This window comes from Chlorocebus sabaeus, chromosome 7 (assembly GCF_047675955.1).
Source record: "Chlorocebus sabaeus isolate Y175 chromosome 7, mChlSab1.0.hap1, whole genome shotgun sequence".
Classification (NCBI taxonomy): domain Eukaryota; kingdom Metazoa; phylum Chordata; class Mammalia; order Primates; family Cercopithecidae; genus Chlorocebus; species Chlorocebus sabaeus.
The window spans coordinates 20615058-20638709 of NC_132910.1; the positions used below are offsets into that span (position 1 = coordinate 20615058).

Below are 23652 nucleotides of genomic sequence, written 5' to 3' on the forward strand. Positions count from 1 at the left end.
TTATACTTTCATCATTGTCTATACAATGACATTCTTGTCAAAAACCAGTTGACCCTATGTGTGGCTGTATATCTGGATTCCGAAGTCTATTCAAATGGTGCATATGTCTCACTGTATACCTGGACCATACCATCTTGATTAATGTAGATTTGTTATACGTTTTCTAGTTTTGTTCCTTTTTTCCAAGATTACATTCATTATATTTAGATTTCTTATATTTCTATATGAATTTTAGAATCAGCTTGTCAGTGTATGCTGAGAAACCAACTGAAGTCTTGACAGGACCTTGATAGGGTCTCGATAGGTTCAATCTATGTATCAAGTTGGCAAATAAAGGCAATGCTACTATAATGTTTTTCAAATGAGAAATATGAGATGTGTTTTCATTCATTTAGATAATTAATTTCTTTCCACAAATTTTAGTAATTTTCAAAATTTACATTTTGTATTTCTTTTGTTAAACTTATCCTAAGTATTTTATTCTTTCTGATGGTATTGTATGTAAAATTGTATTCTTAATATCATATAGAATAGTTTATTGCATTATTGCAATTATGTGGAAATACAAATAATTCTTATATATTGATCTTATGTCTTAAAATATTTGTTTTTTTGAGCAAATATTTTTATAGTGGATTCATTAAGATGTTCTCTATATAAGATCGTGCCATATACCAATAAAGACAGTTTTATTATTTTCCTTTCCAATATGGAATTGATTTATTTCATGTTTTTGACATAGTGTTGCCAAAAAGCTTCAAATCAATTTTGAATAAAAGTGAAGAGTTGACTTTCTCCTGTTCTTTACCTTAGAAAAAAAATATCATTTAGGCTTTCTCTGTTAAGTGTGCCATTAGCTTTTTTTTTCTTTCTTTCTATAGATACTCTTTGTATTACCCTGTTTTCACACTGCTTTAAAGAACTACTTGAGACTGTATAACCTATGAAGGAAGAAGGTTTAATTGACTCACAGTAGTGCAAGCTTAACAGGAAGCATGACTGGGAGGCCGCAGGAAACTTACAATCATGACGGAAGGCAAAGGAGAAACTAGAACCATCTTCTCATGGTGTCAGGAGAGTGGGAGTGAAAGGGTAAGAGCCACACAGTTTTAAACTGTTATATCTCATGAGAACTTATTCACTATCATGGGATCAGCAAGGGAGAAATCATCTCCCGTGATCCAATCACCTCCCACCAGGCCCCTCCTTCAATTCGACATGCATTTTGGGTGGGAACAAAAATCCAAACCGTAATAGTCTGCCCTGTCCCCTCCCAAATCTCATGTTCCCCTCCCAAATCTCATGTTCTTCTCATATTACAAAATACCATCATGTCTTCTAAACAACCCCCAGTCTTAACTCATTTCAGCATTAACTCAAAAGTCAACAGTTGAAAGTCTCATCTGAGACAAAATAATGCACTTCCACTTATAAGTATGTAAAATTAAAAACAAGTTAGTTAATTTCAAGATGTCATTAGAGTACCCCCATTGCATAAATGCTCCTGTTCCAAAAGGGAGAAAATTGCCAAAACAAAGAAACTACAGGCCCCATGCCGGTGTGAAACCCTGCAGGGCAGTCATTAAATTTTAAACCTCCAAAATAATCTCCTTTAACTCCATGTCTCACTTCCAGGCCACACTAATACAGCAGGTGGGATTTCTTTTTGGTTTATATCCATTGCTGGTGAGCTAGTGTGATTTTGGGGGAGTGGTAAAGAATCTTGTTTTGTCATATTACCAGAATTGTTTTTCTGGTTTCTTCTCTTTTGGGTAGGCTACGTCAGATGGAAGATCTGGGGCTCAAGGCTGCTATTCAGATTATTTTGTCCCATAGGGTGTTTTTTTGATGTAGCAACTGCTGCGGGGGATGAGGGTGTGGTTCCCAGGTCAATAGAATTGTAATCCCAGAAGGATTATGGCTGCCTCTGCTGTGTCATGCAAGTTGTCAGGAAAGTGGAAGAAAGCTGACAGTTACAGGCCTCACCCCGCACCTATGCAAGCCAAAAGGCCAGTCTCACTATCACCATGCACTTACCAACAGCACCAAGTTTATTTCCAGTCAATGAGTGAGCAGGGCTGAGAACTTGCTCCGGGCTACCAGCCTCCCAGCTGAGAAAGCAAACAGGGCTTTCACACCTCCCCACCTGTTGAGTCTACACACCAATTCACACACTCTCTGGAGTTCTGACCAGGAGACTTTGCATTCTGTTGGAATTGTTACAAAGTTCAACTGCAGATTTCCTTCTCCCTGTGGTCTTTTCCCAGTTCCTCTGGTAGCCCTCCCCAAGGATCCCTGTGAGACAAGACAGAAATGGCTTCCCCAGAAACCCAGAGATTCCACAAAGAAAGAAATGGCTTCCCTGAAACCCAGAGAATCCATGGGACTTTTCCCACTGCTACTGTACCCCTGTATTTCACTCAACTCTCCAATTTACTCAGCTTCAGATCAGGTCAATTCTTGTGGTCTGAAACTTTATGTTTCCCAGTAAGGGTGTGTGTTCCAAGGCGGATGATCTCCCTTTCCCATTTTCACAGTTGGAGCACTCACTGTGTTTGGTCTGTCTCCTGGGTTCTGCCAGATTAATCCCTTTTCTAGCTTCTTGTCATACATTTGTTGAATATAGTCACTGCCGCAGCATCCATTTTTAGGCTAAATTTGAGTTGTTTAAGAGCTAGTCATAGCCTGTCACTTTTGGCTTTGTGAAAACTTCTCTTCCCTGTGTAGTTGTTTGTGACAGAGTCCACTTGTTTCTCATCCCACTGACCCAGAAATGCAACACACCACAGAGCTGATTACCATGAGATAACCTAATGATCAATACCAGAATCAAATAATAATTTTCCCCTTCATGTGTGTTTTCTTAAGATAGCCACTCCAAAACTCCTGCAGACAAGACTAGGAAATAATGCCCATAGACCTTAAGAAAAGCACCCCCACAGCCCCTTGCACAGGGATTCTCTCTACCACTTCCAGGCAGCTGGTTGAGCTCTCTGCCACTTCTGAACTTTCTGTCAGTTTTCTGTCATCATCCTTAACATCTCTAAGAACTGTGAGTAATACATTTCTTCTATTTTATGCATTTTGGCTTTGGTTTCTCATTTCATTGTGTTTTACTTAACACACACATCTGAATCTCACTTCCTCACCTCCATCAGAGCTTTCCAGGGTCTTGGTTTACTGCAATTCTCATGAGATAGACGTCAATATAAAATTGGACAGAAATCATAACAATATAAGTCACAACACTGCTGAATATATTTAATAACAGAACATTTAGTAAATTAAAACTTACTATAATACATCACAGAATTTTCATTTTATGAACAAATAAGAGATGTAAAAGTAAGGTAAAATATAACACCTTTGTTGAAGTTATGTACCTATTTGCCTTAAAAAAAGTATTATCTACTAGGCTATAGAACGATGCCAACAGATAATGCCAGGTTACAGGAGATGGAGGATGGGAGAATGCGAGATGACTATCTAATGGGTATAAAGCTTCCTTTTGAAGTGAAAAAATACTTTGGATCTAGACAGTGGTGGTAGTGGCAAAATATTGCAAATGTTTTAAATGCCAATGGATAGTACACATTAAATGATTAAAACGTTTAATTTTTGGCATAAAAATGTTTAATCAATTGTTTAAAAAAACACAAATGGATGGCCAGATTTGACTAAAAGACCACAGTTGGTTAGCCCTTGCTTTATGCTATAAATTTAATTCCCACATGTTTGAAATAGTAAATAGTAAATTATTATTTTTATAATTTACATTACAAACATATCATGATTTTGAACTATACTATGCTTTTTTTTTTTTTTTTTTTTTTTTTTTTGAGACAGAGTCTCACTCAGTCACCAGGCTGGAGTGCAGTGATCTCAGTTCACTGCAACCTCTGCCTCCTGGGGTTCAAGCGATTCTGTTGCCTCAGCCTCCCAAGTACCTAGGACTACAGGAACACTCCACCATGCCCAGCTAGTTTTTATATTTTTAGTACAGACAGGGTTTCACTATGTTGGCCAGGATGGTCTCGATCTCTTGAGTTCATGATCCATCACCTTGGCCTCCCAAAGGGCTGGGATTACAGATATGAGCCACCACGCCTGGCGTGTACTATGCAATATTATCAACAGTAAAATTGTGGAAATTTTTTGATTTGTTTAATTATGAGTGCAAATTTTATTTTGATGTATACAAAACTGTTTCTAGTGCTTTGCAATATTAGTGAATTCCTTCTGTCAGCAACCCCATGAGGTAGATAATACGGTGACCACGAGTACCATTTCATTGATGAGAAAGCTGAGGGAAATAAGGTTTAAATACCTTGTCCAACACACATCATTATGTAGTGGTTTCTCAGAGATTTGAATCAACGTGACCTGAATTCAAACGGCCAGCTTTTAACAACCATGTTATGCTGACTCTTCTACTTGGGATTTTTATAGCAATAATTTATTGGCATTTTTTCTATTTATTGGAGCATCAGTAACTTTGTCATCTTTTATATGTTATTTGCCATTTTTACTTTGAATTATCTATTCATACTTTCAATAACTTTTATATTAGATCGTTTGTCTTTTTTGGTTGTTGTTCCGTAGTTGTCACTAAACAATGAATACCAATCTATTGTTACATGTGTTGTAGGATAAGTTTAATGTAAATAAACACAGGTTTATAAGCATGATAAAACAACATTATTAACCTTTGACACTGTATTAGTTCTGTGTTTCTTTGTATATGTATCAGTTCCTGGATGATTTGTATGAAATATTCTGTTACAAACTCTTCTTATAATTTCTCTAGTATCAATGTTATACTGTGTGTGTGTGTGTATAGTCATGATTCATATAAACATATATAAAATATATACATATGTAATGATATATATATGTGTATATATATATATAAATTTATATTTAAATCATTCCCTAGGCTGGAGAACACTTGTGTGATAATTAGTAAATAGTAATGATTCTTACCAACAAAGACAACTAGGTTTCTGTCCATCTGGACCACATTTATCATAAAGTGTTTCCCTGATGTGTACATTAAAGAAGGTTTATGGCTTGATTTAGCCGTTTTGCACAACATTTGTAAAGTCATTGTATACTTTGCACACTTTTGTCATGCTAAAGGATTTCGTGTTTCTATTTTATATTTGGAGAGGAAATGGATCTAAAGACCCTTGGAAAAAGAGAAAAATTTGACATGATTATTTGAAGTATAGTATGTGGAATAATAATTATTATTTCAAACTGTCCTCAATAAACACATTGAATTTCACCACATATCTATTAGGTAACTAAGTGATGCAGTGTCTCATTTTAAAATAAATAGACATGTATATGTACATGTAAGTTTAGCAAGATTAACAACACACTTAATCCCTTTAAAATAAAATTCCTATATTATAATAACCAAAAAATAAGAACTTACATTTGTCATCAAAGGTCAAAAATGAGAATAGAACACATATAAAATTTAGAATTTTTTTTTTTTTTTTTTTTAGTTCTGTGAATAATGATGATGGTATTTTAGTGGAAAATGCAATGAATTTATAGATTGTATTTGGCAGTATGGTCATATTCACAATATTTATTCAGGTCATCAATGAACATGGGATGTGTTTCCATTTGTTTGCAACATCTATGATTTATATCAGAAGAGTTTTGTGATCTTCTTTGTGGAGAACTTTCACCTTCTTGGTTAGGTATATTTCTAAGTATTTTATTTTATTATTATTATTATTGTAGATGTTGTAATAGCAGTGGAGGTTTTGATTTGATTCTCAGCTTTGATGTCCACATAGTCAAAGCAAGACTTAAAAAAAAAAAAATCTGGAGGTGTCACATTACCCTACTTCAAACTATACTACAAACCTATAGTTAACAAAACAGCATGGTACTGGTATAAAAACAGGCATGTAGACCAATGAAACAGACCAGAGAATTCAGAAATAAAACTAAATACTTAGAGCCAACTAGTCTTTGACAAAGCAAACAAGAACATAAGGTGGGGAAAGGACACCCTATTCAACAAATGGTGCTGGGATAATTCACAAGCCATATGTAGAAGAATGAAACTGGATATTCATCTCTCACCTTGTATGGAGATCAACTCAAGATGAACCATATAATTAAATCTAAGACCTGGAAGTGTAAAAATTGTAGACAAAAACATCGGAAAAACTACTCTAGACATTGGCTTAGGCAAAGACTTCATGACCAGGAACCCAAAAGCAAAGATAACAAAAGCAAAGATAAATAGATGGAGTTTAATTACACTAAAAAGCTTCTGAACAACAAAAGAAATAATCAGCAAAGCAAATAGGCAACTCACAGAGTTAGAGAAAATCTTCACAAACTGCACATCCCACAAAAGGCTAATATCCACAATCTACCAAGTACTTAAGCAAATCAGCAAGAGAAAAACTAGTAATCCCTCAAAAAGTGACCTAAGAACATGAATAGATAATTTTCAAAAGAAGATATACAAATGGCGAAAGTCCATAGTTTAAAAATCCAAAAATAATAGATGTTGGCATGGTGCTAATAAGAGAACACATTTAGAGTGCTGATGGGAATACAGACTAGTACAACCACTATGGCAAACAATATGGATATCCCTTAAATAACTAAAAGTAGAACTGTCATTTGATCCAGCAATTCCACTGCTGGACATCTATCCAGAGGAAAATAATTCATTATATGAAAAAACCCATATACACACATGTTTATAGCAGCACAATTCAAAATTGCAAAACTGTGGAACCAGCCTAGATTCCCATCAACCAATGGGTGGATAAAGAAAATGTGATATATATATATATATACACACACACACACAAATAAGTGTGTGTTTGTATACACATACATATAAATATACTATGTATATATTGTGTGTGTATATATATATGAGTGTGTGTGTGTGTGTGTGTGTGTATCACCTTTACTTTATCCCCTCATTGGGGGATGAATACACACAAACACACACACACACACACACACACACACACATATATGAATACTACTCAGCCATCAAAAGAGACAAACCTGGATGCAGTTGGACACCATTATTCTAAGGGAATTAATTCAGGAATATAAAATCAAACAATGTATGCTCTCACTTATAAGTGGGACCGAAGCTATTAGGGCACAAAGGCATAAGAATGATATAATGGACTCTCAGAACTCAGAAGGAAGTGTAGGAGGGGGCTGAGGGATAAAACACTACACATTGGGTACAGTGTATATTGCCTGAGTAATGGGTGCACCAAAATCTGAAAAATCACCACTAAAGAGCTTATCCATGTAACGAAAAACCAACTGTCACCCAAAAACTATTGAAATAGCTTAAAAAAAAAAAAAAAAATTAAAAAACAGATGAATGTTTTTAAATGACCAGAAAAATAGAATTGGCTCAAAAAATCAAACACATTGTAAAATTAGTTTATTTTGTAGTAGAAACCAGGTATGAGTAGCTGTATTTCTAATTCCACATACTTTCCACTGGGAAATGACTGAAGCTCTAAAATGGTAAGCATTTTTATCACACCTTTAAGGAAAAAAAGTGACGCTGAAGCTGGATGCACAATAACAGCCAAGCAGCACCACTCATCTCAAAATATCAAGAGGAAGAGAGAGACTTTTTATACAATCTAATTATTTAATAGTTTCCTCAGAGACAGTTAAAACGAAACAATCCTGCATGAAATGAATCCAAAATATGCTGAGTATGTGCAAAACAGTATTGATAGTGTCAGTGCATTTCTTAATGTTCTTGTTTCCATGTGCAGTGTGTGATATGTAATTATGTTTAGTACATTTTTTCATATAAACTGTGAAGTAAAACAATAAATTTCAATATAAGCTTAATAAATTTCAATATAAGTTCATATGACTTTATATCATTTTTATTTTCCGTAATGTTTTCCTCCTTAAAGTGAAATATTTCTAATAGTTAAATAGGTACTAAATCTCTAAAAAAGAAATTTAGACTTGAAAAGGTAAATTTTGAAAGATGTTTTATGACAAGAAGAAAGGAATCTTGTATCACGACCTCTTCTTGTTGTAATAAACTGAAGGAGTCTCATTTATCGGATTTTGCAGCTTCCAACCTCAGACATAATTAATCTCTTTTTCCCTTCTTTCCTGTTCTAACAAACTTCCAGACACAAAACAGACATTTTGTGATGATGAAAATCTCAGTTGCCACACAGGCCAGCAGGAATCCAATCACATCCAAAGAGTGGTACTGGAACCAGGTGAGGTCGTAGGCAGCAACCCGAAGGTGTTTGGCTCCTTTATGGCGCATGACAAATTCAATCCAGAAGACCGCTCGATCCAGGGGCTTCACTGGTTGATCATGATGAATGCTTGATAATTTCATAGCATTCTCTTTATATCTAAATGATAAGCATAAAGGTATCAACATTGACATGTACCCTAGAACTTAAAGTATAATAATAATAATAAATTTTAAAAAATAATTAAAAAAAGAAAGTTAATTAGGCAGGGCGTGATGGCTCACACCTGTATCCCAGTAATTTGGGAGGCCGAGGAAGGTGGATCACAAGGTCAGGAGACCAAGACCACCCTGGCTAACACGGTGTAACCCTGTCCCTAGTTTAAAAAAAAAAAAAAATTACCCAGGCATGGTGGCACACACCTGTAGTCCCAGCTACTTGGGAGGCTGAGACCGGAGGATCACTTGAACCCAAGATGAGGAGGTTGCAGTGAGCCAAGATCACACCACTGCACTCCACTCCAGCCTGGTGACAGAGTGAGACCCTCTCTCAAAATAAATAAATAAATAAATACATAACTTAATTTGCCTGAGCATATCGTCAATGAAAGGTTTTTCAAGTATCATGTGATTCAAAGTAAATGTAATAGAATTGACATAGAATCTCTGTATTTTAACTTGAGTCATCATAGAAAGTTTGAATTTTAAATTGGATTTCATAATTGACAAATATTTTTAAAGTAAAAATGGAAGTTCAGGTGAGAAAGTTAATTATTTGAGGTAGAGAACATACGAGCAATTTTATTTCTTTTAATTTTTAGTTTCTTTGAGTACATAGTAGGTGTATATATTCATGAGGTACATGAGATGTTCTGATACAGGCTGCAATGTGAAATAATCACATCATAAAGAAAAGGGTACCCATCGCTTAGGCATTTATCCTTTGTCTTATGAAATATACAATTACACTACTCTAGGTCTCAAACAGGCATATAAAATCATGCTCAACATCATGAGCCATTTTAAGTGGAGAAAGATATATAGTTAAAATACAAATTGAGAATTATCATCCTTAAGTTTCTAAAGATGAATTGTGTTATATGGGTGAAATGCCTCATAGCCAGGAGCTCTGCTTCTATTCTAATCTTTTGTGTCCTACTGTTTCTCACCTAGTAGCCAGAATGATTTTTTTTTGAAACAAAAGTCAGATTATGACACTGCCCTGATTAAGACTTTTGCCTGAACTTTCATCATATCAAGAATAAAATCCAAAAAATTATTTGGTCCTCAGGGTCCTCCAATATCGGACACTGGTAAGCTCTCCTCCAGAAACTTTCCCATGCACACTAGGTCTTCTAGGGACGTTGGCTTTATATTTTTCTTTAAGCTCCCATCTTAGCACCTTACACATTGTGTCCCCTCTACCCACGGTTGGAGTATTCTTTTTTGCAACAACCCAAGGCATTCTTCTATCTCTTTTTGAGGCAACCCTCTAAATGTTACTAATAAGAGAGGCTTCTCCTGACCACACTATGATAGAATACCTAGGATTTCCTCTATTTTTTGTGTTTATTTTTGAATTATTTGACGCCTAGAATCTTAAAATACATTATATGGCTTCTAAAATACACATTTAAGTACAAAACACATAAAATAAACCTACACACACTACGTGAGACAGCTCAAAAAGGTAAGATCATCTTAAACATTATTGTGAAGTGAAAACACCAATTTACCTATCTCTCAGATCATGATAGAGACAAATAAAATGTGGCATACCCATATTTTAAAATATGTTGCTGTAAAAAGAAATGAAATGTTAATACATGCAACATAAATAAAGTCAAAAACCATAAAAACAACAAAAATTGTAATTGGTGAAAGAAGCCATTTACACATCATAAGATGTATGATTCAATTTGTATGAAATATGTAGATAGAATAATCGATAGAGAAGGAAAGCAAATTGGTGTTAGCCTAGGGCTAAGGGGTCATGGGAAGTGACTTCTATACCATTATGGTTTCTTTTATGTTGATAAAAAGGTTCTAAAATTATATAATAGTGATGGCTTCATGACTGTAAGCATACTGAATACATTAGGATTTTATACTTTAAGTAGGTGGGTTTTATGCTACAGAAGTTAAATTATCAAATCTGTTACAATAATGATAATAAAAATAAATTTTTCAGTGAGAAAAAAGATATACTTTGAGGCATTTTAGATATTGAGTTAAAATATTTTATTCTATGATTTCAAGTTTATCCTTCCTTTCTATTGTGGATTGATTATGTCAAATTTATTTTAAAATGTCTTATTATGTATATTACTTTAAATTTTTTGTGTAGAAAATTATTTCAATAATTGGTTATTCATTAAATGTATGTGGTTCAAATAAAATTTTTAAATAATAACTCGAAAATAAACGCAGATTTCAGATTGTTTAAATCATTTAAATTCTTTCAAAATCAGTCTCTTATAAAAAGAATAAGAGCCATACTCACTATTGACAAGAGAACCTATCTATAAATACCATCGAGTAAAGAAAAAGTGATACTCACAAAGGGTCATTAATTACTGTTTTCAGTGCATGGAGTAAGTCTGTACTCGACATTGTGTTGAAGTCCAAACTAACAGCTGCGCCCTTGGCCTTCATGTGAGCAATGTTATCAAGCTGATCTGCAAACAATGGAACGCCCACCATGGGGATTCCATGGTAGATTGCCTCGTAGATGCCATTGGCTCCACCATGAGTTATAAAAGCTCTGGTTTTTGGATGACCTAGGATTGGATGAATTTTAGCAAAATTATTCATAGGAATAAAATGAGAAATGCACAATAGAAGAATCTGAATGTGGCAGTGTTTCCTAGATAACACACTGAACTGAAATAAAATTGTTTTCAGACTTCAGAGGAAGGAGTACCTACTTCTGCTGGAGATGTAAGTGAAGGCTATGTAGTGTGTTCAACTTCAGACTGAAAAAAATAATACAAGATTATCAGTTGGAAAAATAAAAAATTTAGATAAGGCAATTTAGATAAGGAAACACAATATGCAAAAGGAAAAAGCACAGAAAAGGGATGGGCATGTAAGAATGTGTTCTCGGTTTTTGTTTTGTTTTGTTTTAATGGAGACGGAATCTCCCTCTGTCACCAGGGTGCAGTGCAGTGGTGCAATCTTGGCTCACTGCAACCTCCACCTCCTGGGTTCAGGCAATTCTCCCACTCAGCCTTCTGAGTAGCTGGGACTACAGGGGCAAACTGCCATGCCCGGTTAATTTTTGGTATTTTAATGGAGACTGAGTTTCACCATATTGCCTAGGATGGTCTTGAACTCCCGAACTCCCGAGCTCAGTCAATCCGCCCACGTCAGCCTCCCCAAGTGCTAGGATTACAGACGTGAGCCACTTTGGCCAGAATGTGTTCTCTTAAGTACAGTCATGGAGTGTGATATGTGGGGTGTGCCACAGCAGGCAGTGAGGTGGTGGTGGTGCTAGAATTGAGGAAGGACAGGTCACACTTCATTATGAAATGTGTCAACACTTTTCGATTAAGATTAGAGATTTAATCTACAGAAAATGCAGTGTCCATGGTGGTAGCAGAAGAGCTGTTATTTTTAGTGACATTTGAAATAACCCTACAGAAGAAGAAAGCAAAGTTGTAGAAATATGAGAAAGGAACCCAGGAAATGCCAGAAAAATTCTCTGAGAGGAAATAACACCTGAAATAAAGATACTCTGATCATAAAGAGTGTGCGTGCATATCATAAAATGCCAACATTTATTGTTTATTCTTTTCACCCTAGGACTGGAAAATAAATATACAGAAGTTTCATTTTGTTTTTAAGTTTTTCCATAACAAATGTTCAATAGTCTTGTTTCATGATGACTATTAACACTCTAATAATCTGTTACTAATATATTCAATATTTGTTCTCCAGAGACTTACCAAGAAGATCATTCTGGGGTAGCCACTTGTACAGCTGAGTATTGAGTCCTAAGGTATCTGGTTTATTCCCGTCAAATCTCCACAGAACCTGTTACAGTGAAGAAAATATCTTATTCCGTGAGAGGAGCTCAAAAGTTATAGAATGTTAGAACTCTAAAGAGATTAACAATGAGAACAAGAGATGTTAAGTAACAAGAACTACTCGGACTGATGTAAATGGACTACTCACATTTCATTTCCTTATTTTTATAATTAGTTAGGTATATAAGGAAATCATGATTTTTCAAAATAGTAGCTTAGACAAATAAGATTACCAATGAAAAGTTCAAATATTCAAAAAAGTTGTTACACTTTTCAAAAGAAAACCTATATGGGGCAAACCTCTATATGAAAAAAAGCTTAACATCACTGGTCAAAACCACAAAGAGATACCATCTCACATAAGTCAGAATGGCCCTTATTAAAAACTCAAAAAATAACAGATGCTGGCGATGTTGTATAGAAAAAGAAATGCTTATACTCTGTAGGAGGGTGTGTAAGTTCAACCATTGTGGAAGACAGGGTGGCGATTCCTCAAAATCCTAGAGGCAGAAATACTATTCAACCCAGCAATCCCATTACTAGGTATGTATCCAAAGGACTATAAATTAGAACATGCACATGTATGTTCATTACATCACTATTCATCCTAGCAAAGACATGAAATCAATCTAAATGACCTTCAACGATGGATTGGATAAAGAAAATGTGGTATATGTACACAGTGAAATATTATGTAGCCAAAAACAGAACAAGTTCATATCTTTTGCGGAAACATAAGTGAACTGCAGACCATTATCCTTCACAAACAAACACAGGAACAGAAATCCAAATACTGCATGCCCTCACTCATAGGTGGAAGCTAAAAGATGAGAACGCATGAACATATAGAGAGGAACAACATACGCTGGACCTTATTGGAGGGTGGGGGTTGGGAGGAGAGAAAGGATCAGGAAAAATAACTAAAAGGAACTAGTCTTACTACTTGCATGACAAAACAGTTTGTACAACAAATCCCCAAGGCATAAATTTACCTATATAACAAACATCCCCATTTACCATGAAATTAAAAGTTAACAAATGGAATTTAATTTTAAAAAGATAAACAATTTTAATAATTATATACATTGAAAACTTTAGGTAGTCATCATTCTAGTGTGAAAAATCTGTAACAACTTACTAATGACCTATACGCTTATTTTGTGTTATGTATTTTATGAGTTTTCATCTACTAAATTTAATATTAATTTATTCATTTTTTGAGTAATATGGTAAGTAGTTCACTTATATCTACTTGTCTATAAGTTATTTTAATAGAGTTTGATGTCTTTGATTGATAAAAATGCAAGTCTATAAAATAAGCCACCTAGAAGAAGTCAATTAATGCCTCAAAGGTAGCATGTATAACTTCTTTGAAATTACAAATAATCAAGCACTACTTCCAAGAAAAATTTCAAGTGATAGCTTTTGACACAAATTCAGAGTATTCTCAGTATTGCTAATTTTGGATATTTTTCAACATAGAAATGAAGAACCTATTGGTCCCACGAATAAAAATACAACTCTTAAATAAATTCAGAACTGTATTTTGCTGAATTTTGGTCAACTGATTGCTAACACTTAGACAATGTGCTACAAAATGTTGACAACAGAGATTCATAGGTTCTGCTATAGCCAAGACATTTTTATGTTTATTTTACTAATTTTGGAACCCCCAAGGAATCCTTATAAATTAAAAAATAATTTACAGTGTTTAAGTTCTATTTGTTACATCCATGTTAAAATAACTTCGAGATTTTGGCAAAATATTACATAAGCCATTACAAGAAGGCTGTGTCAGACAGGGAATTAAAAAGTAATTGACAAATACACATTTTATTCTATATAAAAGAAAATATGTTCCTACTATGTTCTATGGAGGCAGCATCTGAACCTGTTCCCCTGCCTGGCTTCCTTCTGCTTGAATCCTTCCTGTATTTCCCTCTGCTTCCGCCATTGGGAGGAGTTGTTAATCTCACAGTACAGCGTCCTTGTGTGGCCACATATTATGCTACACAGGGTCCACCCTCAGAGCAGGATCCATCTCCACCCTTTCTCTTTCATCTTCCTACTTCAGACATTGGCTGGGTCTGGTCCAGCAAGGCAGACTGCTTTTTCTCTTTCTCCAAATTTGCCTGGCTGTGTGGGTCCTTGTATTAGTTGTCTGACAACCTAGGCCATCCTTTCTCTGAATAATACCCTGAACATCACTCAAATAGGCCTACTCCAAATTGTACCGGAAGTACACGAGGCTGGGTAACATGGCAACACTAAACTGCATGATGCATGTCAGACTTTTTAAATACCTGCTATTGTTATTGTTCTAGTGAAGTTACTAAAATGTAATGTTTTCTAACATCTGTAGGGTGTACAGTGCCCTCAGGAAATCTTAAACAGAAGGATCAAATCACAGGGGCAGAATTTGGTGATAGCTCTTACCTGACCCCAATGTCATAATATCAAAACTTAACCTGCAACTCTTAATTATATTTATTCCTGATCACAATACTAATGCCAAATTAATTACCAATGAAAAACACCCTCTGTATTATTTTAGCATCTTCCATATATATTTTTGATTTTGAATTAATATCTGAGATAATTAGTGCTTTCCCAACAGTTGAATTTATAGGCAGGAAGTTTCTACAATTGGATTCTTTACAAACTTTAACAACTTTTTCAGTAGTTTTTCACAATATTAAGACATTTTATCTAACCTTTTGTGGGATCTTGGCAAGGGCTGATGCAATTACGTTGGCCCTTTCTTCTGACATGTTACTGATCATCGACCCCAGAGAAAACACCACAATACCATTGTCTCCAGAGCTCTGGACAAACTCTTCCATTTCCTGTGAAAAAAAGAATGTGTTCCATCATAATAGATTATCAGCACAGCAAGCACTGTGAAACAATTGGTATACAAACTAAAAAGAGAAAATCAACTACTATCAGGAATAATTGTAATAAAGGATATTTTTTGACTGACTCAATTATTCAGTTTTTTTTGCAAGATGTATACTATGAGATTGGTTGCCTCTGTTAAGAGTATTTGTGTAAATATGTGTAAATATGTGTGTGTGTGTGTGTGTGAGAAAGAGAGAAATGAAATAGAGTTATTACATAGTATATGGGGAGATACCCGAAATCTTCATTTATAATATTTTAAGTACTAATGTAGGCTCCTTAAAGAGGCACCACTTGGCTTTAATGCTATATTGTTGTTCTGCTAAATCACATATGTTTATTTTACGCAGGTTTTCTACAGAATTATTTTAGCTGGAAGTCATTAGTGGTTGACTTCCCTGACTCTGAGCACTGAGGAAAAGTTACTCACAGGTGGGATTATGTCAATCTACATTTATCTTACTATAATCCTTTACACGTCACTTAAAGTTTGTCAGAGTTTTCCAGTCTTTTTTCAAAAAAGAAAAAAAAAGTAAATGTAAAAAGTGGTGGTAAAGAATCACTGACATTCTGGAGTCTGCTATTGTGGTTTGGAATTTCTATGAATTAATTCTAAGAGTCTCATTTATAATACAGAATTGTACAGTATATAGTTAGACAGTTGAATGATCATATTTTTCAGATGATGGTTTAGGTGGAACACCTATTGCCCTGAAATCACACTGTTAAATTGATGTGCTATCTTTAACTGCATGTGAGGAACGCTCATCATCTCTTTGCTGTGTCTCAGAGGCAGCAGTACTTGCACCAGAATGGAAGAGACTGCCAGGCCTTTCTGCAGAGGAGATTTGGTCACCTTCTTGAGTAGCTCACTCACACCACATACAAATCTTGGTGAATATGTATTGACTGGAATTTATTGAGAATCATTCTGACTTGTGTTCCCCAATCTATGCCAATTTTTAAAGTTAAATAATTTCAGATGTAATCATTGGGGTAAAACTTTCTCTTAAGTGTTCTTTACAAAACAAAGAACAAAAATCCAAATGTTTATTTGCAGACCACATATGGCTGAGTATTTTTTAAAATATGACTTCTAATCTTAAGAAATTAGTGTTAATGATATCAGAGTTATTGTAGTACTATTCCAGGTAATACATGGGATACCCAGGTATTGTGTGTGATTGCAGTGACCTGTAGCCACATTTGATGTAACTTATGTTCAGTGTTTTGTCTCAGTGGCTTGATGCTCAGAGCTTTCTTCATCCACCCAGTGTTAAAAAAATATAACCACGGTTTAAAGATTCATTATTGATGTCGACTAATTGTTTCCCATTCTGTGACAACTTAAAAAAAAACAACACTATTTATGTAAGGAATTTTATAAAAGTATTAAAAGTTATAAAAAGAAAATAAATTTTTAAATAAAATTTCTGTCTAGAGATGTTATCATGGTAAACTATGTATGTTTTCAACATGGCTTTTGTTCTATTTTTATAGCTCAATGTACACTTGTGACATTTACTTAGACAATTTTGTTCTTATTATATGTGCTTTTCCTCCTACAAAAAACGTGTCATCTTGTAATATTTATTATTTTCTACCTCGCTTTACTTTTATTATAGCTGACTGTAATTGAATATTGTGTTGATAAAATTATTATAATGTTACAGTATGCATCTAATATAAAGTTTTAATTATTCCTTCATTTAAGATGTTTGATTACTTCCAGTGTATATTTTATGAATATTTTCCATAAATATTAAATATGTATATCTTGATTTTTTTTCTCTGTATGAATTCATGTAAATTTCTTATAAAACCAATGGCTATATGCCATTTTAACACTTGATACATTTGCCAAGTGTCCTTTTCTATTAAAATATATGTAAATTATCTGAGAATCTAATATTTAATTGAATAGAAAGCAACTTGGGTTTACAATTATTTTGCATAATAAACAATTAGAAAATAGGTTTCACAACCATTGACTTGCATTCAAAGCTTTCTTCAAGTTAATAACAACAGCTAGTATAAGTAATTAACGACAGCTAGTACTAGTAATTATCACTGTTGTACTACTAGTCATCCTTTTTCTTATCCTTCTACACCTCCTACTTTCTTGCTCCTCCTACTGGCACTATCGGTTTCCCTTAATGTGAGTGGGGAAATCTTTCAAGAGTAGGATAGGGTGGCACAGAATTTCCAATATTCTCACCTCAGCTTTTGTCTCTTTAGAAAGTTACCAATATAAAGCCCATACAATTTGAATTCAACATAGATATTAAATTTTAACTATGGAATAAAATATCAGCACCATGTTGCTGCTAATAAGGAGGTAGAAAAAAAGATCTCTTAAGAGATTACATAATAATGTGATAATGCTTACTTTCTACCTACTTCTTAGAACTGTGATATCAATTTAAAGTATATGAGGTTCTTATGTTTCTTCATAAAGATTATAATGTTACATGATGACAGAATTCTTCTGTTATTGTAAACTAAGGGCACTATTCAGATACAAGTGGTAGAAATTATTGGGTATTTATTATACATGCATTGTTCATTTTTTCTGTGCTTCTCTATCAGGCAGCCATGATGTTGAGACACAAGTTACCCCAGGAAGCTTTACTGAGTTGCTTGTTTTAAGGCAGAAAACACCTGCTCTAATAGGATATGTTTATGCTAAGATGTAAACCTCTGGAATCTCAATGCAGAATGATTTAAATATTTGAATAAAATCAAGTGAACACTGGGTCTTGCTTCAAATAGTATTAGAATAATACATTTATGTTCTTAAGGAATTGTTTTCTTATAAGTTAGAATACTGGTGAAGATCCTTATCATTTATGGTAGAATTTTATAATTTCAGCTCGTTCATCTTACTGTCAGAACTGACATATCTTCTTTTAATCAAGTCCACAAGGTAACTGTCATATAGAAGACAGGTAGGACATGTTAGAGAATGCAATCTTGAAGCACTGAATAATTAGTTTCTATTAAATGTGAAATGATATCTCAAGTGACTTACACGTTAAGTAATTAGTAGTATTCGTAATAACAACAACAGCCATAATTGCAAAATTAATAACATTTCTGAATCACTAGCTATATGCCAGAGACATTTTAAGTGGTTTATTTGTATTAACTTTTTTCCACACAACACAATATGAGGTTAGCACTATTACTGCAAAAGTAGGCGTAATTAATTCTATCCACTTTCTAGTTCACTTTTCCATCATCTGCTACCTGAATTCATACAAAATTTTCTGAACTGTCGGATCTTCCCAGTCTGGCCCTTCTGCAATTTAATTCATTGAACATCTTGGAATATTTTTTAAAATATAATCTTATCACATATTTTCTTTTCTTAACTCTTTTTAGTAGTTCCTGAATGTGCTTAATACATATTTCAGTTCCTAAGGAGTATCTGGCTCTGTCAGCGTCATCTGATTCTTACTCAGTATCTCCCTTGCAAACTAAACTTTGAGTCTTGAGAACTGCCCTGAACATTTTACCTGCTTTTCTTTTTGTGCTTTTTTTCTCTCTCATTGTTTCGTCTATTGCTGCATATTGTTCAGCTCTCATCTAAATTATTAATATCAGTGACTCCAGGATACTCTCTATTATCTACACTGGATGCTTCCTTAGCATTGGTTTTTTCCTGGAGATAATAGTTTTTGCACAGTTTCTATTACTTGCATATATTGTATCTTTCAAAGTAAATATAAGGTGTGTTGGGACAGAAACTGTGTCCAACACACTTACCTGTGGTGTGTGCTAATCTCTTTATAAATATTCTTTGAATGAACAGCCAGTACCTTCTTATGTGTTGCATAATCAAAGCTTTAATTTACCCACCCTATTGTCAAAGTTTCCTTAGTATCCCTCTTTATCTGTAATAATGATGAAATTCACAAACTTGTGATGGTATCAACATGTATGTGAGTTTTTAATTGGTATGTGCTTTACCTTCCCACTACCCATGTTTCTTCCAGTGTAAGTCAAACACTGAATGAATGTAGAACCATTTGCACTGAAAATTCAAAGCAGACAAACAAACAGTAATAGTTTACCTTAGGCAGGGGTTTGGCAGGTTTGCAGTGGAGTCCTCCAACTAACTTAACATGTGGTAAGAGTGGGTGAGGAAATTGAAAATCCCAGTAGTTTCGAATAAGCCATATTTCAGCTTTTGCCATTGTCTTGAATAATGTAGTAGGTCTTCCTAATGGGAAAATAAAACAAGAAAAGGTAGATGACACAGATCATTAGGTAATTTTCTGAAAGAAGTTAGAATAATGTAGGCAAAAATGCAAATGAAGTGTTTGTGCTTTGAAATATATATACATATATTCATATATAGGCATAATTTAATTATTATGTATTATATATTTTGCCCCTGTGTATTTACAAGAAAGATAAAGTGGTGAGAGGATCATGAGGGAAAATTACATCCCTTATGTCACACCAGTATATTCACAACCATAAACAAGCCATGGAGAATTAATCTCCATTTCTTTATTTTTTAAACCTTCATAGTAACAAATATACATAAAAGTCACTCTTGGAGCTCCATTATCAAAGAATTCTACTGTACCCATGAAAATAATTTTCTAAGAAATAGTCTCATTTCCATAATTCATTAATCTAGTCCTTTTATCTTTGGATCTTCAAGTGAACTGTTGATTATTTTGAAATTATGACTGAAATCCTTGTACCTGTTATTGCTTTTGATTCATGCTAAGATCTTAACAATATTAGTTTGTAAGTAAATATATTTGCAAATTACAGCTAGAAAGCTTTGAGAAATTATTAAAATAGAAATGTGTGTTCAATATTAATTTGGCTCATATTTTAAATAAAGATGCATAGTTTCAAAAAACTATACAGTTATAACTTTTTAAAAATAATTACTATACTTTAAGTTCTAGGGTACATGTGCACAACGTGCAGGTTTGTTACATATGTATACTTGTGCCATATTGGTGTGTTGCACCCATCAACTCATCAGCACCCATGACGTCATTTACATCAGGTATAACTCCTAGTGCAATCCCTCCCCCTTCCCCCCTCCCCATAATAGGCCCCAGTGTCTGATGTTCCCCTTCCCAAGTCCAAGTGATCTCATTGTTCAGTTCCCACCTATGAACGAGAACATGCGGTGTTTGGTTTTCTGTTCTTGAGATAGTTTGCTGAGAATGATGGTTTCCAGCTGCATCCATGTCCCTACAAAGGACACAAACTCATCCTTTTACATGGCTGCATAGTATTCCATGGTGTGTATCTGCCACATTTTCTTAATCCAGTCTCTCACTGATGGACATCTGGGTTGATTCCAAGTCTTTGCTATTGTGAACCGTGCCGCAATGAACATACATGTGCATGTGTCTTTATAGCAGCATGATTTATAATCCTTTGGGTGTATACCCAGTAATGGGATGGCTGGGTCATATAGTACTTCTAGTTCTAGATCTTTGAGGAATTGCCATACTGTTTTCCATAATGGTTGATCTAGTTTACAATCCCCCCAACAGTGTAAAAGTGTTCCTATTTCTCCACATCCTCTCCAGCACCTGTTGTTTCCTGACGTTTTAATGATTGCCATTCTAACTGGTGTGAGATGGTATCTCATTGTAGTTTTGATTTGCATATCTCTGATGGCCAGTGATGACGAGCATTTTTTCATGTGTCTGTAGGCTGTATGCATGTCTTCTTTTGAGAAATGTCTGTTCATATCCTTTGCCCACTTTTTGATGGGGTTGTTTGTTTTTTTCTTGTAAATTTGTTTGAGTTCTTTGTAGGTTCTGGATATTAGCCCTTTGTCAGATGAGTAGATTGCAAAACTTTTCTCCCATTCTGTAGGTTGCCTGTTCACTCTGATGGTAGTTTCTTTTGCTGTGCAGAAGCTCTTTAGTTTAATTAGATCCCATTTGTCAATTTTGACTTTTTTTTTTTTAAACAGGAAATGGGGAAAAGATTCCCTGTTTAATAAATGGTGCTGGGAAAATTGGCTAGCCATAAGTAGAAAGCTGAAACTGGATCTTTTCCTTACTCCTTATACGAAAATTAATTCAAGATGAATTAGAGACTTAAATGTTAGACCTAATACCATAAAAACCCTAGAAGAAAACCTAGGTAATACCATTCAGGACATAGGCATGGGCAAGGACTTCATGTCTGAAACATCAAAAGCAATGGCAACAAATGCCAAAATTGACAAATGGGATCTAATTAAACTAAAGAGCTTCTGCACAGCAAAAGAAATTACCATCAGAGTGAACAGGCAACCTACAGAATGGGAGAAAATTTTTTCAATCTACTCATCTGACAAAGGGCTAATATTCAGAACCTACAAAGAACTCAAACAAATTTACAAGAAAAAAACAAACAACCCCATCAAAAAGTGGGCAAAGGATATGTACAGTTACAACTTAATGTTCACACTTTGACAAGATGACTGGCTTTAAAATGAATAGTTTCCATCCTTAAGTGAAGGAGAATAGAAGCATTGGAAACTTCAAATTATATGCATTGGTTTCTGTTTCTGAAATGGAGACATTATTTCTCTCAACTGTGGAGGAAACCTTCTGGTAACATGGGTACATATTGCAATTACTAAATAAGGAGACAGGTATACAAGATAAAAACAATTTCTGTAATGTTAAACAGATAGTTCTAGAAAAATGTGTAACTACTCAGTCTACCAGTATACATCCAGCAAGATGTTTCTTGATGAGTCTGACTTTTTTTAAGACAAAAAATTATAATACAACAGATGTGTGATTGCTTAAAGAAATCTAAGGTGCACTAATATACAGGTTTATGACTTCCTGGAGTGTTCTGTATGGTTAATGGCCACAGTGTTTTAACAGATTCTATGATTTACCTTTTCTATAGTGTTCGTGAGTTTGATAATCTTTTTCTTTCATTTGATAAATTCACTTGCAAAAAGCTCCCACGTCCTTGACTTTATGGCTTTATACAAGCTCAGCTTCAAAGGTACAAGAAAGTTAGATCTCCATGCTACCAAATGAAAAAATTACTTACCTAGAACTTCACTGTAAAACTGATCCCACTTCTTCGTATCCCATGCTTGAAACCAAAAGTCAAAATAAATCATATAGATCATATTTTTTACTCTCTCCATGAAATTCATTTGATCACTAAATTCTGACATAACAACAGGTACGTAGGAAGGAGGGAACAGAAATCCTCCACCATGCTTTTCAATCGCGTAGCCAGGAGAGAAGCGGAGGCTGTACACAAAGGGTATTTTAAGTAGCTCGGCCAGCAGCTCACCACAGGGGGAAATAGCATCTGCAAGAACAACATCAAATCTTGACTCTTGTAGTTTCTTCATAAGTTTCTTATTAGAAACCACATCTTTACAGAACTTTCTAATCATGTCACCATATGTCCACATCATTTCTTGTACTTGAAAAAAATGTGGCCAAAGTGTGTCTTTTGGAATGTCTGACCAACTCTTAACCAGTTGCGTGACGCTATCCTCAAACTCAGTTTCAGTTAAAGATGTAGGACAAATTTCAAATTTAAGAGCGGATGGGTTGTTGGGACCAGGAAGAATGGAAGTTGAATATGCCAATACAGTCACCTCATGACCTCTCTGGACAAGCTCATCCAGGATTGTCTTCATATTCATCCAATGGCTGAATTCTGTGGGCCACACCAGCACCTTTCCACAATTCCCAGAGCTCAAGTAACAGCTCAACTGTGTCAGTAGAAGAGCTGAAGTCCATTTCATAGACATCCTGATGCAATGCAACGCTTGTTTTCCAGTTGCTTCTCCTTTCTGTCATTTCTCATTGTGACATCCAAGTATAAATCACTCAATAAGTTAAAATGTAACTTTTGCACTTCAAAGTAAATACATTAACAATCTGAGCGTGGGCATAACAAGGACACAAATAAAAGGTAGAAGACCTATTTACACAAGTGGGTTTATTTTCCTTTTCATATTTGTAAGTGCTATAATTCAGCTAATATCAGTGATCTTGGATGGACACATCACCTGACTCATGTAATATATTTTAGAATAGTGTCCATAAGAGTAGCTGTGAAAGGTTCATGTTCCTGCAGTCTCTTTGACACAGAAGTAAAGATAATATAGTTAAACATAGTTCAAACACTTCTGTTAATTTGTTGAAATATCATTCAGATACCATACAAATTATCACTTATTTTGTAAAATTTAATGTGTCATAGTATATTCACAGAATTGTGCATCTACTGTAACAGTCAGTTTTAGAAAACTCATCTCCTAAAACTAAAAACTATACTTTTACCCTTTTACTCCCTACCCCTAATTTCTGCATTTGTCCTATCTTGGACAAATGCTAATTGAATTTCTATCTCTATAGATTTGCCTGTTCTGGACATTTTTTATACATGGAATCATACAATATGTGATCCTTTATGACTGGTCTGTTTTACTTAGTATATTTTAAAGGTTCATTT

At 34.5% G+C, this 23652-nt stretch overlaps 1 protein-coding gene across 1 annotated transcript; it reads right to left on the reverse strand.

The window, feature by feature from the left end:
• Positions 1–7951: 7951 nt before the first annotated feature.
• LOC103235720 (UDP-glucuronosyltransferase 2B30) lies at positions 7952–22945 on the reverse strand. Its single transcript, XM_007998750.3, has 6 exons — positions 22225–22945; positions 19254–19402; positions 14991–15122; positions 12196–12283; positions 10809–11028; positions 7952–8408 (listed from the first exon to the last, which is right to left on the reverse strand). The coding sequence occupies exons 1-6, from the start codon at positions 22943–22945 to the stop codon at positions 8132–8134; spliced, it is 1587 nt and encodes a 528-aa protein (XP_007996941.1). The 3' UTR covers positions 7952–8131.
• Between the last annotated feature and the right edge of the window lie 707 nt (positions 22946–23652).